Source organism: Brassica oleracea, chromosome C9 (genome assembly GCF_000695525.1).
Source record: "Brassica oleracea var. oleracea cultivar TO1000 chromosome C9, BOL, whole genome shotgun sequence".
Taxonomy (NCBI): domain Eukaryota; kingdom Viridiplantae; phylum Streptophyta; class Magnoliopsida; order Brassicales; family Brassicaceae; genus Brassica; species Brassica oleracea.
In genome coordinates, this window is record NC_027756.1 from 50,129,548 (window position 1) to 50,144,021 (window position 14,474).

General features: G+C 37.6%; 4 protein-coding genes across 5 annotated transcripts; 2 read left to right on the plus strand and 2 right to left on the minus strand.

Moving 5' to 3' along the window:
• The first annotated feature begins 3,172 nt into the window (after positions 1-3,172).
• Positions 3,173-5,653, plus strand: LOC106319375 (diaminopimelate decarboxylase 2, chloroplastic-like). Its single transcript, XM_013757687.1, has 7 exons — positions 3,173-3,725; positions 4,082-4,256; positions 4,330-4,641; positions 4,715-4,900; positions 4,983-5,105; positions 5,186-5,275; positions 5,405-5,653. Exons 1-7 carry the CDS (start codon positions 3,232-3,234, stop codon positions 5,483-5,485), a joined length of 1,461 nt encoding a protein of 486 aa, XP_013613141.1. The 5' UTR covers positions 3,173-3,231; the 3' UTR covers positions 5,486-5,653.
• Positions 5,494-7,762, minus strand: LOC106319376. Its single transcript, XM_013757688.1, has 7 exons — positions 7,405-7,762; positions 7,215-7,314; positions 6,973-7,093; positions 6,482-6,603; positions 6,252-6,373; positions 6,015-6,174; positions 5,494-5,915 (listed from the first exon to the last, which is right to left on the minus strand). Exons 1-7 carry the CDS (start codon positions 7,562-7,564, stop codon positions 5,888-5,890), a joined length of 813 nt encoding a protein of 270 aa, XP_013613142.1. The 5' UTR covers positions 7,565-7,762; the 3' UTR covers positions 5,494-5,887.
• A 665-nt stretch (positions 7,763-8,427) lies between these two features.
• LOC106316003 (CTD small phosphatase-like protein 2) lies at positions 8,428-12,062 on the plus strand. Its single transcript, XM_013753860.1, has 6 exons — positions 8,428-8,531; positions 9,034-9,130; positions 9,252-9,628; positions 9,691-10,028; positions 10,159-10,376; positions 11,540-12,062. The coding sequence occupies exons 3-6, from the start codon at positions 9,265-9,267 to the stop codon at positions 12,051-12,053; spliced, it is 1,434 nt and encodes a 477-aa protein (XP_013609314.1). The 5' UTR covers positions 8,428-8,531; positions 9,034-9,130; positions 9,252-9,264; the 3' UTR covers positions 12,054-12,062.
• A 124-nt stretch (positions 12,063-12,186) lies between these two features.
• LOC106315870 lies at positions 12,187-14,024 on the minus strand. 2 transcript variants are annotated; one of them, XM_013753699.1, is made up of 6 exons: positions 13,833-14,024; positions 13,410-13,480; positions 13,235-13,287; positions 12,648-13,115; positions 12,481-12,571; positions 12,187-12,397 (listed from the first exon to the last, which is right to left on the minus strand). In XM_013753699.1, exons 1-6 carry the CDS (start codon positions 13,969-13,971, stop codon positions 12,311-12,313), a joined length of 909 nt encoding a protein of 302 aa, XP_013609153.1. In that variant the 5' UTR covers positions 13,972-14,024; the 3' UTR covers positions 12,187-12,310. The 2 variants fall into 2 exon arrangements, with proteins under 2 accessions (XP_013609153.1, XP_013609152.1); XM_013753698.1 differs by having other exon boundaries at positions 13,410-13,483.
• Between the last annotated feature and the right edge of the window lie 450 nt (positions 14,025-14,474).

A 14,474-nucleotide genomic window follows, 5' to 3' on the forward strand; every position in this document is an offset into this window, starting at 1 on the left:
TGGATCAACAAGTAAGATATCATTTGTAGCTTGCTCTGGTACTTCTACTTCATTTACGGTATCTTCTTGTAAAGGTGGTTGTTCATCAGTCAAGACTCGACCCCGAGGTGTAACTTTTATAGCGGCTAACCAAGATATTCTAGATTGTCTGATCCTCGGGTGTGAAATAAAACAAACTTGGTCTGCTTGAGATGCCAATATGTAGGGTTTAAATTTGTTGTACCTCCGTGTAGCATTTATATCAACAACTCCAAACTTGCTATACCGAACACTTTTATTGACGGTGGGGTCAAACCAGTCACATTTGAAGAGAACGCATTTCAGCTTCACCAGGCCGGAGAACTCCACTTCGATGATCTCTTGTAAGATTTCATAGAAATCAGTTTCACCTTTCACACATACTCCATAGTTCATTGTTGCTCGCCGACTTCCATATTCGTAAGTGTGAAAAGTGTAGCCTCGTGTGAAATACATATTTGATGTGGTGACCTTAGCGACTGGACCTTTGTATCAATTCGTGAAACCACTGAGGATAGAATGAACATCATAATCAACCTGGATCATCAACATATATATATAAATATATAACTTCACTAATTATATAATAAATAACATATTTACGTTTGATTATAACTTAACCACAAATGTGCAACTATGTTTCTCGTAAATTGGTCGTTAATCAGATGGTAGCTTGTCGATGTAATTTAGTCGTACATTTACGACCACATTACGACTACCTGAAAGTGTGGTCGTAAATGCGAAGTTAGTTTACGACCAATTTACGACTAAACTTTTTAGTAGCAAAATTACTTATAAGTTACGACGGACTTTAACATAGTCGTAAGTTAGACGTAACGTCGAAGTTAATTTACGACTACACATTTGTAGTCGTAAATGGTAGTCGTTACTCTCACGTTTTCTTGTAGTGATATATCGTTCGAATTAAGGTTATATCGGTTCAATTCAGATATATCCAAAGTAAAATATAAAATTTAAAAGCAAAACATAATAAAAATACTTAAAATTAATAGAAATTAATCCAACGCACATCAAAATGATAAAGTAACAATAAAATGTTAAATCAAGCATAAAAATAAATACCGTTTGTAAACAATATGCATTACCTTATAAATAGAGTAGACTTTTTATCTAATCAAGCAAAATTATAAAATACTTATTTATAACTAATTAAGTTTTTAAGGTATTTAGTTTAATTTTATTGTTTATTTGTTTATATCATATCAACGTAAATATTGAATTGAGTATTTGAAATTCTTGTATATATTTCAAATATTTATATTGACTATTAATTTTGGAATTTCCGAATTACCCATTCGGGTTCGGTTAATAACACTCCGGGTTTGGATATGTTTCGTACCATCCTATAAGACCCGTCCGGGGATTTTCATTTCAGATAGAATAACAGATAGAGTTTTCAGTTCAGGTTTGGTTCGGATCTCGGGTTCTGGATTTTATGCCCATGCCTAATCAAAACATTCATGGATATATCTCTTATATAAGATTAAAATTTTATCAGTTACCTAATTTTTTGTTAATTTTACTACATAATAAAAATGTATAAAATTTACATTTCTAAAAAAATACTTTTGTAAAACGACTATTTTACTTTAAAAAAACTATACACATAGAATCTTCGTATGCAAAATTAGTTGATGTAGCATTCACATCAGCACAATTATAGATGATGTGACAAATAATATGGCGACTGATGTATGATTTCGCCCAAAAGAAAAATATGTATATTATTCAAAATTTAGAAAGTGCATGTATACTTTTGCACGTGAAAAATGCATGTATATTTTTGCACGGTCATATAAGCCGAATATGAATTGAATATGCCGCTTCATGTAGGACTAGTATTGATCCCATGCTATGCATGGGAATTATTTTGCTTACAAATAAAACAAAGTTTAGTTATGTATAATTAAAAGTGACATGTATATATATTTTGTTGAACAAAGGCTTCAGTAAAATCATTGCCGAATTTGATTGTTTTAGTGATGCAATATAGAGTGGAAAAAATAATTTCTTTATCATTCCATGTGTATTAGACATCTGAAAAAATCACTATGTATTGCAAAAACTGCAATAATACAAAAATATAATTGCTAATGTATACCTCTGTTAATTTTGTCATAGAATTTAATTAACCTTCATGTGAGTTTTGCCATCTCCAAGACTTCGTATTACTCTGGCCCCTCACCATACATAAACCAATTTTCTTATTATCTAAAACAATAAAACTATAGAAAAAAGTATCAAAGTACTGTACTCACCAATCACCACAGTATCTTCAAAGATGTTTTCAATCCACATTTTGATGTAAAACCTATTGAACAATAGGAAAACAATATATCATTATGGAAACGCAAAATCTTTTTTTTTTTTAAATGTAAAAAAAGTTTCTCAGTTACCACGTTTGCATCAGCGTTCATATGTTTTATATCTTCCTTTTTTTTCTGTTCAAAGTTTTATATCTTCCTTTTCTATCATGCTTTTTGTCCTACAGTCTCTTTGATCCAATTGATCCTCCAGCAATTCATATCCACCACATCTACTATCTCACAAACCTTCTTAAGCATGTAATGCTCTGCTGAAGCTAACAAATATATATAAAGTAAGGGAGATAGAGTCACTGGAAAAATTAATATGTGTTGCTGAAATCTGATTGGATATGAATTGTACTCTGTGTTGGATCGAGACATTCCATATGGTCCCAATTATGAATTAGGATATTGAAATGAAAGAAGGATTATAGGTCGTTTAGTATTCCCTGTTTTCGACCAGTTTGGAATTTCTCTGTTGTTTATATAAAGAATCAGAGATATTTTAAAATAATGAAAAAAAATGATCATGGACAAAGAAGAAGGATCATTGGTAGTGTCGCATGTTTAAAGAAAAACTGTTATACGGTTTTTTGTTTTTTTCTCTTGTAAGCTTTATTTTGTTAAAAATTTTTAATTTTTTTTTATATGTCATTATCTAATTTTATTAGATAAGCGATATGAGATAGATCGTTTTCCCCTTAAAAATGACTCGTTACAAATTACAGCAGACCAACGGTTCAACCAACCACCACTCCAAAGTCATATCAACGGTTATCCAAATCGGACCCGACAAAGCCACGTGTAACTTAACTCTTTGACAAAAACCCTAGTTCCAGCGCCACTGTTTCAGTCTCACTCCAAACAACTCACAATCTCTCCAGCCATGGCGTCAGCTACTCAGCTCCTCTCCCAACCTCCATCTCTCCGCGGAAACCTAAACCGATACCAATCCTCCCTCCCAAGAATCTCGTTTCTGTCTCTTAACTCCACCTCGAAACCACTTAACCGCCTCTCCGTCAAAGCCGCCGCCGCCGCGTCCCAAAACTCGGTGAAAACACCGACGAAGGATGCTGCGTTCAAGCACTGTTTCAAGAAATCCTCAGATGGATTCCTCTACTGCGAGGGAACTAAGGTTGAAGAGATCATGGAGAGCGTCGAGAGAAGACCTTTCTACTTGTACAGCAAGCCGCAGATCACGAGGAACGTCGAGGCGTACAAAGAGGCCTTGGAAGGTGTGAGGTCCGTCATTGGCTATGCTATTAAAGCTAATAACAACCTCAAGATTTTGGAGCATTTGAGGAGTAAAGGCTGTGGTGCTGTTCTCGTTAGTGGAAACGAGCTCAGGCTTGCTCTTATTGCTGGCTTCGATCCCACCAAGTACAAAAGTTTTTTCCTTTTCTTAAAGGGCTGTTCGTTTGGTTGCCGCAGGTACCGGCGTCAGCGTCAACATTCTGCGTCAACTCTTGTTCGTTTCGTTGACGCAGGAAAATGTATCTAACGCCGCGTCCTGCGGCTGACGCCGATAAAATCTGCGGTCGCGATATAGTATGCGGCAGCGTCAGCGTCTGCGAAACGAACAACAACTGTCCTCATTGACGCTGTCGCCGCCGCTGACTCCGAAACCTGCGGCAACGAAACGAACAGGACTTAAGACATTGATAGAGTGTTTGATCTGGACTAGTGGCTGTTGTGATAGGTGTTGATTGTGTCTTTGCTGTTTGTTGAATGAATAGGTGTATTTTCAATGGAAATGGGAAGCTGTTGGAGGATTTAGTTTTAGCTGCTCAAGAAGGAGTTTTTGTAAATGTTGATAGTGAGTTTGACTTGGAGAATATTGTGGAAGCTTCGAGAATATCTGGTAAGCAGGTCAATGTTCTGCTGCGTATCAATCCTGATGTGGATCCTCAGGTATGGTTTATTTGTTAGCATAATAGTTATTTCTACAGAGATATGGATATGAGTTAGCTTTTTTTTTCTTCAGGTGCATCCATATGTAGCAACCGGGAACAAGAACTCAAAGTTTGGTATCAGGAACGAGAAGCTTCAGTGGTTTCTCGATGAGGTGAAGGCGCATCCCAATGAGCTCAAGCTAGTTGGAGCTCATTGCCATCTTGGCTCTACCATTACAAAGGTGGATATATTCAGAGATGCTGCGGTTCTCATGGTGGAGTACATTGATGAGATCAGGCGTCAAGGCTTTGAAGTTAGTTACTTGAACATCGGTGGTGGTTTAGGGATTGATTATTACCATGCAGGTGCTGTACTTCCCACACCTATGGATCTCATCAACACTGTAAGAACAAACATCTCATAACTCTTTCTTTCGTTTTAGTAGAATTTTTACAATCTTTGATGTATTATTCCAGGTAAGAGAGCTTGTTCTGTCACGGGACCTGAATCTAATAATCGAGCCAGGGAGGTCGTTGATAGCAAACACGTGCTGTTTCGTTAACCATGTGACAGGTGTGAAGACGAATGGAACTAAAAACTTTATAGTGATCGATGGGAGTATGGCTGAGCTAATCCGTCCCAGTCTTTATGATGCCTATCAGGTAATGAAAACCAAATAAGCTTGTTACAAATTGCCTTTTGGAGTTATAGCTAAACATCTTCTTGTTTCTTGTAATACAAAAGCACATTGAGTTGGTCTCTCCTCCAGCACCTGAAGCAGAGGTTTCGAAATTCGACGTAGTGGGTCCTGTTTGTGAATCTGCTGATTTTTTGGGCAAAGACAGAGAGCTTCCCACTCCTCCAAAGGTGAGAGATAAGGATCTGATTCTGTTTGAAAGCTCAAGAAGTAATATGGAATCTAATGATTTAATTGTATTTTGTTACAGGGAGCTGGTCTAGTGGTTCATGATGCTGGTGCGTACTGTATGAGCATGGCTTCCACTTACAATCTCAAGATGCGTCCTCCGGAATACTGGGTAACACACACATTTTCTTCTTCTTGTTTTCTGGAGAAATCACTATTAGATTTCATGATTTATATATTCTAAACATTAGAGTGCTTTCTGTTTGGAGGAAAATTGATGAATGTGCTGTTTTTTGTGCAGGTTGAAGATGATGGTTCAATCACTAAGATCAGGCATGCTGAGACATTCGAAGACCATTTGCGTTTCTTCAACGGTCTATAGATTTCCATTCATCATTGTTTGTTGCTATCTCCATTCACTTCTGTAATGCTATTTCCATTCATCATTGTTTGTTGCTATCTCCATTCACTTCTGTAATGCTATTTCCATTCATCATTGTTTGTTGCTATCTCCATTCACTTCTGTAATGCTATTGCTGTGTTAGATTTTCATGTTGCTTGTTAAACCCAGTCTTCAATAAGGTGATGAATAAGGAAAATAACACATTTCAAATACAATAAAAAATTGTCTATCGTCTTAAAACTAAACTTAAAAAAAAAAACTAAATCAAATTTATTAGTAAGCCAACAAAATTTACTTAACAATCCAACAAAATCTTCTCTCGTGGATCCGAATTACAAAAAAAAAAAAAAAAAAGAGGGGAAGAGCAGTCATCAATGGATGTCAAGGATGGCCTTTGAGTTCACTTAATCTGTTTTGGTTTCATCACACACAAGAATAAAGAATGTCTCAGGTCTCATGGAACTCAAAGATCAAAGAAAGAACTAAAGAGGCAGTTAGAAAAGGTTACCTCGGAAACCGAATGCTTCTATACAAAAGCATAACGGTAAGTAAAAGCATAGCCAAGGCTGAACACAAGTGTCCAAGTGAATGTCCACTAATTGTATATCCATTAAAATTGTATATTTTGCTGTCTGCAAGTCCTTCGATCTTGGAAACAGCGTGAGCCGCTGCATTCACAATGAAATCAGATATCAGAAGAGAGCGGATTCTCTAACTCAAAAGTGTTTTTTTTTTAGTAACAAACCTGTTGCCAAGAGCCAGAACCTAGAGTGAGTGTACTTAGGAGGTAACAAAACGGTCATGACAGGAATCGCCAGGCATGGAATCAACTGGAACGTGAGGCATAACCGGAGATCATTAAACACTCTGCCATCAACTAAGACACATATAATAACTTCAATCTGAACCTGCCTAAAAACCAAGAAACCATATATACAAGAAGGTAATGTTTTTTTTGGGGGGTTTTGATGTTACCTGGCGTAAGCAACGCTGAGAACTGATATGAACAGAAGCAAGACGAGGCAACTCAGTCCTACTCTCTCCCCCGCTCTCTCAACCAAAAAACTAGAGAAAAGCGACGAATACGCAATCAATATCTGCAAAGTAGCGTCATTAATCAAGAAACAGCTCTTCATAACCAACCATTAATCATCCAACTAGACATAACACCACAACTTTTCCATCTGGAACCTTAAGGTTCGTCTAGGCTTCTTTCCGTTAGCTATGAGAAGATTCTAGACGTTCTTTCCATTATAGCACAAACAAGCCAATAAAACCAAACTATTTATAGAATCTGCAATCATCTAATAAGCTTCGTTGCATAGCTAGAGTTAAAGACAATTCTTTGAGATTCTGTCACCACAATGTTCTTAATCAATCTACAAATCATTAATCAAGAAATAGCTATGCATAACTTAAAGAAGATCCTAAAGCGAGTGATTAGTAAGGTGGCGAAAAAAACGAACAGGCAAAGTGTCCCAGACGATTCTGTTGTCATCAGGTTTGAGATGGTAATAAGCAGAGCCAAAGGCCAAGCTTGAAACGCTTGCGTAGAACAGCGTCCATCCCCAGATCTCACCTTTCAAACTGCATTTAATTACATATAATTGACCTTATCATAAGCAATCAAAAAACAAAGATGTTAAACATTAATAAGAACTCAGATATAGAAAGAGAAGAGAGAGAGAGAGAGAGAGAGAGAGGGGACCTGATATTAAAGAAGCTTCCTCCAAGGCAAAGAACGAAACCAAGAACTCCAATAATAAGAAAAGGAAAGTTGGTCATGACATTCAATGTATTTGGCACTCCTGTTCAACACAAAACACTTGTCTTTATTACACACATGCACATAAATAGAGAGAGAGAGAGAGAGAGAGAGAGAGAAACAAAGTGAGTACCCATGAAATTGCGCTTATCAGCGAAGACATGGTGGCGGAAGGAATGAAGAGGAACTTTGGGAGTGAAGAACATTAAGATTAGCCAACATATGAACAACGATCCAACCAAAATTCGTTTCCTTTTCCATGTCCCGATCTGTTGATTTGTCAACCACACCATCAAAAATCTCTCTCTCTTTCTCTCTAAAGGTCCAACCTTTTTTGTTTTGTTTTACGAAAGTGTTATATAACCTTTTTTTTTTCTCTCGGTGTCTGATTAATCTTCCAGGTTAAGAAAAAGGTAAAGATCTATTGAGTGTCGCTTTTTTTTTCAAATTTTCGATTTGAACAACGTGCGGCGAATCTCTTGCTTTTTTTTTTTTTTTTTTTTTTTTTTTTTTTTTTTTTTTTTTTTTTTTTTTTTTTTCCCCTTGATTCTGACGTGCTTGACGACGATCAATTTCTTCTATTGTTTGTTTGTTTGTCGAAGTTGACGATGACCATCACAAAAACGTCGCCGTCTTAAATGTTTTCGGTGTAATTTGCAATCTAACTCCTCGCGTTTCTGATATTTGATTTTAACCACTCAATATTTGTGAAATTAATCTCTCTAAACCAATGTCTCAAAGCTTTATAGCAGTTTCCCCACATTCAAGTTTATGTGTTGTGTTTGGTAACTAATCTACAGCATCATGAATGACATGAAACAACATTCCACTATTATTACAGTATTCCAACATAAGAACTCATGAATTTAAAAACATCCTATATATCATATAGAGAACTCAGCAGAATCTTGTACATGTTAGAAAGAAATATTTTATTTATAGATATAGTAAAAAAAAAGCAAACGTCATAATTGCTACCCCAATAACCTATAACGTATGCACAGCTTCAACCAGAAAGTTAATATGACATGGTCCCTCTCCTCGAACAGGCGATGTTGTCATCATTTTATGCATGGGTTTTTGTTTTTTAAATCGAAAACTATAGAGGTACTAATAAGAACATGCAAAAATACGAGGGGACTAAATTGCAAATTTTAATCAGTTGTGTAAGAGACTATATTCGTCTCTACAGAAAATAATGTACTCTTTATATTGCGGGGAGAGAGAAGACGAAGAGAGCTGAAATCGTTTTGATCGGAGGTACAGTTTTTTTCCCGATCAGCTTTACTATCTCTAGGGTTGGCTTTTTAGGTTCCCTCTCCGTTTCTTCTTCTCGCTCAGCTCGAGTTTTGAGTGATAGAGTCTGGTTGCGGAAGCTTCGCTGTAAAATTTAACCAGTCTTTCCTTCGTTGCCGAGATTTTTTGCGGAGAAAGCGGAAACTAATCGTCTTTTCAGTCAAAACCTTTCTTTTTCAACAGAATTTGAACTGTCATCTGTTTTGTTAGAAAATCCCTAGAAAAAATTGAAAATTTTATCTTAATTCGATTTCGTGGGTTTCGGTTCCCGGTTCGGTTCTATAGATAAAAAAAAAATATTGATTTCTGTCACTTTCTGCGAGCGGGAAGATTTCAAATTAGCTTCTTTTGGGCTCCAAAGTTTAAATTTTTTTTTTAAAAAATCTCGTGTGCTTGTTATTTCATCTAGTGCTTGCTTGCTTGCTCCTCTTCTAATCCCAGATCTGTTTTTTTTTTCTTTCTCCAGATAATCCTTGTGTGTCTTGAGCTAGCTTCTGCTCGAGATCTGACCTAGCTCTGGCTCCTCTCGGTAGCTACAGAGTGAAAGAGAGTTCTACCACAAGGTAATTGCGATATCACAATCTCTCTCTCTCTCTCACAAAGTTTGAATCTTTAGATGTGTAGTTCTTAAGCACGAATGTGAAAAAATGGTTACTTGGGAGTAATTACATTAATGTTAAATAGGGCTTTTTTTAAAATGGAAGACGATGATGGCTCTCCTTCTTCTCCCGATTTGGATGCACAGAGCCCTTACGACCGTTTGCTTGCTCTAACTCCAAGCTCCGCTGATTCAAATTGTAACTTGGATTCGGTTTCCGCCGTTTATCTAGCGATGAAGAGCTCGAAGCTGGAGTGTGTCGAAGAGCGTGGCCAAGATTGCCTTATCACCTCCGTATGCAACGTGGAGGATGAAGAGGATGAAGAGTTCGATGAGTTCGATCCTTATCTCTTCATCAAGAACCTGCCCAACTTGTCTTCTGTTGTCCCTACTTTCAGACCCGTCTTGCTTCCTAAACAGACCCGAAGCTGCCCTCCTATCTCCCTCGTCCTAGACCTCGATGGTAAGGCTTACTTGATTTGTTTTATGTTATTTCTATAACATGTTTTTTTTTTGTTTGCATAGAAACTCTTGTGCACTCTAGTCTAGAACCGTGTGGGGAGGTGGATTTCACATTCCCTGTACATTTTAATGAAGAGGAGCATATGGTGTATGTGCGGTGCCGTCCTCACCTGAAAGAGTTTATGGAGAGAGTGTCTCGTCTCTTTGAGATCATTATATTTACCGCTAGCCAAAGTATCTACGCCGAGCAGCTTCTGAACGTGCTTGACCCTAAGAGGAAGCTTTTTCGCCATAGAGTGTACCGTGACTCGTGTGTTTTCTTCGACGGTAACTACCTTAAGGATTTGTCTGTCCTCGGGCGTGATTTGTCTCGTGTTATCATCGTCGATAACTCCCCACAGGTACTATCATCCCTCTACGCAACATTATTTATCAGTTCTTATAGTTTAAAGCAAAGTATAATGTTATATAGAGCATAGAGTTTGTTTGTTTGTTTATTTGGGTTAATTTTGTTGTTGTGCAATGTTGTAGGCGTTTGGGTTCCAAGTGGAGAATGGGGTGCCAATAGAGAGCTGGTTTGATGACCCGTCAGATAAAGAGCTCCTTCACTTGCTGCCGTTTCTAGAAAGCTTAGTAGGAGCAGATGATGTAAGGCCGATGATTGCCAAGAAATTCAATCTAAGGGAAAAGATTGATGCAGCTGTAGCTGCACCTGAGTATCCTGCTGAGGCTGGAGATCCTTTCGAAAGGTAAAGTCTCCCAAGCTATAAGCTGGCATAAGAGGAGACGAGTTTCTCTTTGGGAGAATATGCTTTGGAAAGCTTAATTTAAGGTTCTCTTCCTATTGAGTATGGAGGGGGGATCAGAAGCTGGAAGATATATATATCTCAAATGTTGTTTTCTTATTAGTTTAAAGAACTTGGTATACAAAGAATAATTTATATTCGTCTCTCTTTTATTTTATTTTTTTCTGGCTTATTTATTACCCTCACACATAAATTAGTCACTACAAGACACATTACATTTACTGATTTACATAGCCTGTAAAAGAGTTTAAGGGTCTAATAATGACATAAAAATCCGAATATTGTTGTGTCACACTTCGTGGATAATTGTGATTAGAATAGTAAACTAGTTTTTCTCCATTCTGACAGAGTTCCTACCCAGGTTGATCGTCATACTGCTCTTTTACAATTCGTGAATGGATCTTGACATCTTGTTGTCTGCTAGTTTAAGTTCTTGTCCTCGTTTATACATGAAGTAATGCTTTGCTAACCATGATGTTCTCTCTTGTTAATTGTTTTAATATTCTTCTTCTCGACTTAATGTGTCGGACTTTCATGATTCTATACAGGGTTTAAACCCGATGCAAGTCGTTGGAGCGGTGGGATTCCAGAATCGTCGCCTTGAAATCCCAGATGATATTGATCCAACGGTCGCAGAGATAATCCTGTGTAGCAAGTAGCTGTATGATAGTATCAATCGATGTTCCGAATTAGTACTCCGAACCCTGTGTGTTCAGCTAGCTTGTAGTGGTTTTAAAATTACTATAGAACCACAATTGGTTATCGATGGAAGCCCTATTTAGAACCCCCTCTTTGTAACTATTAAGTTATTTTTGCTACTTGTAACGACAAAAATAGGTGAATGAACAAGAGAAAAAGAAGAAGATGAAAAGAATACAATAAGCCTTCGGAGTTGGTAAATGTATAAACATGTGGGGATATAACTTCCAAATGAAATATAGAAAGGTTTGATCTATTTTAAAAATGAAGCAAACGAGTTATACCTTAACAGAAGTTTGTTACTTTGTTAAGACTTGTCACTACCACTTCCGTTTTTCTGTTGCTTGCTATGTAAACAAACCACTTCCCGTTTATATATAGACCCCTAAGCCAACATTTTTTAAAAGACAGAACAGCGCAATGGAGTTCAGAATCCGACTAACCACAGCATTCACGTGGTGCCTTCTCATCGCGTCAGCATGCGTTCTAACCACAACATCAGCAGCCCGGTTCGAAGTAAGAAACGAGATCACAAAACACCAGGGACGAAACCGAAGCCTCACCGTCACCTGCTGGTCGACTACTAACAAATTAGGCATTCAAAATCTCAAACCGGGAGAATCCAAAAGCTGGTCCTTCAAGCCAGTGTACATCAAGATACCGTTCCTCTACACACACTTCCAGTGCACCTTCTTCACCTCTTTTGGCTCGCCTAATGGCCAGACCGCAACGGTTTTTGCAGGCGAGAGAAAGTTCAGGTGGCAGTGCGATAATCCGAATGAGGAAGAGTGTATTTGGGTGGTGAAGAGAGAAGGGCTATATCTTAGGAAGATCTCAAGGGATGGTAAAGGACAAAGGCTCTATGAAGATGATTTGAAACTGTCTTGGATCGGTGGTACTAACTACTATCCGGTTAAATAGCATCCATCCATAACCTTATTTAAAATCAAATACATGCAATGCGTGGAACTATCCTTAGTATATATATATAGCAAACCAACAAGGTTAAATCTTTGTTTTCTTGTCTGTTGAACTGGATAACAAGATGAGGAAATTAGACGAAAAATAAACTTTTTTTTTTATTTCTTCCCTTTTATGTAAAAGTTGAGATCAATCCACAATCAACTCCAACAGTGGAAAGAGTATGTTATTCAACAATAAAAATACCGTTTTTGTTTTTAAGCTCCATATTTTGGAGCCTTCCAAAGTTTGAAAGCAACTTCGTGGATGAACCGATCAGCAGGTATAACAAGGTTCCCAGAGAGCTACAATGAACAAAAGAAAGGTTGAGACAAGCCATGTAGTGATATTACAGCGGAACTTGCAATAAGTTAGTAAACATATACACCTTTTTAAGAGCTTCGAAAGATAATGTTTCAACCAAGTCTTTCCGTGTGACTGCATCTTGCCACTGAGCTACCAACATAGAGCAGTACTCCCTGTGTGTCACGAACGAAACGATAAACTTCAGAAAAAGTTTTAATGGGATTTGACCAAAATATTTAAGTCTCTTACCGAACATTATCTCGCGTCTTTTCACCTCGCACGGTGTAGCTCTGACGCGGGACTAGTCCTTGAAAAGCCGGGTTAATACCTTCTTGTGGAGTCTTCTTGACATTAAAAACTGAGACATCCTTGTCTGTGACGGAACCATAGCTGAGAACAAGAGAGAGATGCAAGCGAGGTGCAATCTCTGAACCAGGCTGAGCCATTCTCATAACACTACCAATCAAAGAGTCGATCATTCCCACGTTATCACCACATATATGCAGAAAAACCGAGTCATATAGGCTCACGTCCAAGCACTTTTCTCCTTCAAAGCCAAGAAGCCTCAGTAATCCAGTTGCTGTGGCATCAGAAGGAAAGGAATCATCACTCTTTCGGTGAATTTCGTCGAGTTGTAACACATCTAAGCCAATCATTTTCCCGAAAGAAGTCAGAGAAGAATTGTCTGTTACTAAAGCAGCCTTGAGTCCCATAAACCTGCACCATTAACATTTGTGTCAATGAAACTATTGCCAAAAAAAAAAAACAGTATCATCATGTGGATGTCACCCCGGGAAAGAGTATTGAAACTATAGAGATCAGAGAAAAAGGCAAACCGTTCGGACAAAGTTGAGATTTCATTTTCACTTCCCTTAGCTTTTAACCCACTCTGTCACAAAAATAAATAAATCATGGATTGGCTAACGTCCTACTGTCGTGGATTAATGTAAACACATGTGATTATCTGAGTAAAATTTTATTATTCTTGAGAGGGTTAAAAAGTATTCTCACAGCTAAAGTATAAGCTTCTGATGCATCAAGCAAATGGGCGAATTCTCGAACTGTCCTTTCGTTCTCAGTTTCTGCTGCAATTGAAACAACACTCCAGAGTGAATATCGAGTGGCAGAAGAGCAAAGTGCAGGCAGTGTAACACAAAAGTGATTTTCAATACAAGAATGAAAATTCAAGCGAAGTAAGAAAAAATAAATATCAAAATGCACTGTCGAAAGCCTTGTCGGAAAGTTCTGGTCTTTTTAATTCAACGGACCGTAAGTGCCTCACAAAATTCAAAGGATTCTCAGGTCTGATCCGGTTCTATCCTAGTGATCAACACTAGTCCCAAACAAGGATCGAAACTAGCGATTATGACTGAGATTGTTTGACGAATCAACGATAGTAATCAAATTTATTTATTAAGAGAGTAAGGAAGAGACCTGGAGGGGCATGAGGAAGGCTCAAGAAGCCGCAGGTACCGATGGAAGCGAGAGAATGGATGTGAGTATTCGACGGGTGGACGGATCGAGCCAAGCCGTCTCCGTACAAAACAAGTGCTCTGCTTGGTTTGTCCGCCATTCTTGTCACCAGGTAGTAGACACGAATGTATTGTCGGAGAGAGAGAGAGAGAGGAGAATAATCTGATCTGATGATCATCTGTCCCGAGCAGCATTTATATTTGTTTCTTTTAATTCCCGGTTCATCTTTTCGGTCCGGTTTGAGAAACATTAATTTAACCAATTGGGCTTTATATTTGTAAAGAATATGTGTTGGGTTTAGAAAACCCAGTGTAATGTACATGATAATTGGGCCTCTTTGATGAAAGTTCTTTGACGACCAAAAAACATGAATTTAAATAGATAGGATTATTAAACTAGTTCACATAATCTCATGAAATTGCAAGCAAATAAATAAATAATGTTTGAAATTTTATCCATACACAAAATAATTTGTAGATCTGAAAGTATGAGATATTTATACGTTTGGAAATATAGAAACCAAAAAAGAGTCACATTGATTATGGCGTGGAATTTCACAAAAATAGTTGAAAATATGTAAGATGTGTTGTCCTAATCGAAATC

What these genes read in the sequence shown, in the direction of transcription:
- LOC106319376 (XM_013757688.1), bottom strand. Translation starts at nt 7,564, where the DNA reads ATGGTGTGGTTGACAAATCAACAGATCGGGACATGGAAAAGGAAACGA. An exon ending in GTTCTGGCTCTTGGCAACAG is followed by an intron (nt 6,175 to 6,251) that starts GTTTGTTACTAA and finishes TTGTGAATGCAG; the next exon opens with CGGCTCACGCTGTTTCCAAG. An exon ending in AGAAGCATTCGGTTTCCGAG is followed by an intron (nt 5,916 to 6,014) that starts GTAACCTTTTCT and finishes AAACCAAAACAG; the next exon opens with ATTAAGTGAACTCAAAGGCC.
- LOC106316003 (XM_013753860.1), top strand. Translation starts at nt 9,265, where the DNA reads ATGGAAGACGATGATGGCTCTCCTTCTTCTCCCGATTTGGATGCACAG. An exon ending in CCTCGTCCTAGACCTCGATG is followed by an intron (nt 9,629 to 9,690) that starts GTAAGGCTTACT and finishes TTGTTTGCATAG; the next exon opens with AAACTCTTGTGCACTCTAGT. An exon ending in TCGTCGATAACTCCCCACAG is followed by an intron (nt 10,029 to 10,158) that starts GTACTATCATCC and finishes GCAATGTTGTAG; the next exon opens with GCGTTTGGGTTCCAAGTGGA.
- LOC106319375 (XM_013757687.1), top strand. Translation starts at nt 3,232, where the DNA reads ATGGCGTCAGCTACTCAGCTCCTCTCCCAACCTCCATCTCTCCGCGGA. An exon ending in ATCCTGATGTGGATCCTCAG is followed by an intron (nt 4,257 to 4,329) that starts GTATGGTTTATT and finishes TTTTTTCTTCAG; the next exon opens with GTGCATCCATATGTAGCAAC. An exon ending in GTCTTTATGATGCCTATCAG is followed by an intron (nt 4,901 to 4,982) that starts GTAATGAAAACC and finishes GTAATACAAAAG; the next exon opens with CACATTGAGTTGGTCTCTCC.
- LOC106315870 (XM_013753698.1), bottom strand. Translation starts at nt 13,971, where the DNA reads ATGGCGGACAAACCAAGCAGAGCACTTGTTTTGTACGGAGACGGCTTG. An exon ending in CCTTCCTCATGCCCCTCCAG is followed by an intron (nt 13,484 to 13,832) that starts GTCTCTTCCTTA and finishes TTTCAATTGCAG; the next exon opens with CAGAAACTGAGAACGAAAGG. An exon ending in AAGACGCGAGATAATGTTCG is followed by an intron (nt 12,572 to 12,647) that starts GTAAGAGACTTA and finishes CGTGACACACAG; the next exon opens with GGAGTACTGCTCTATGTTGG.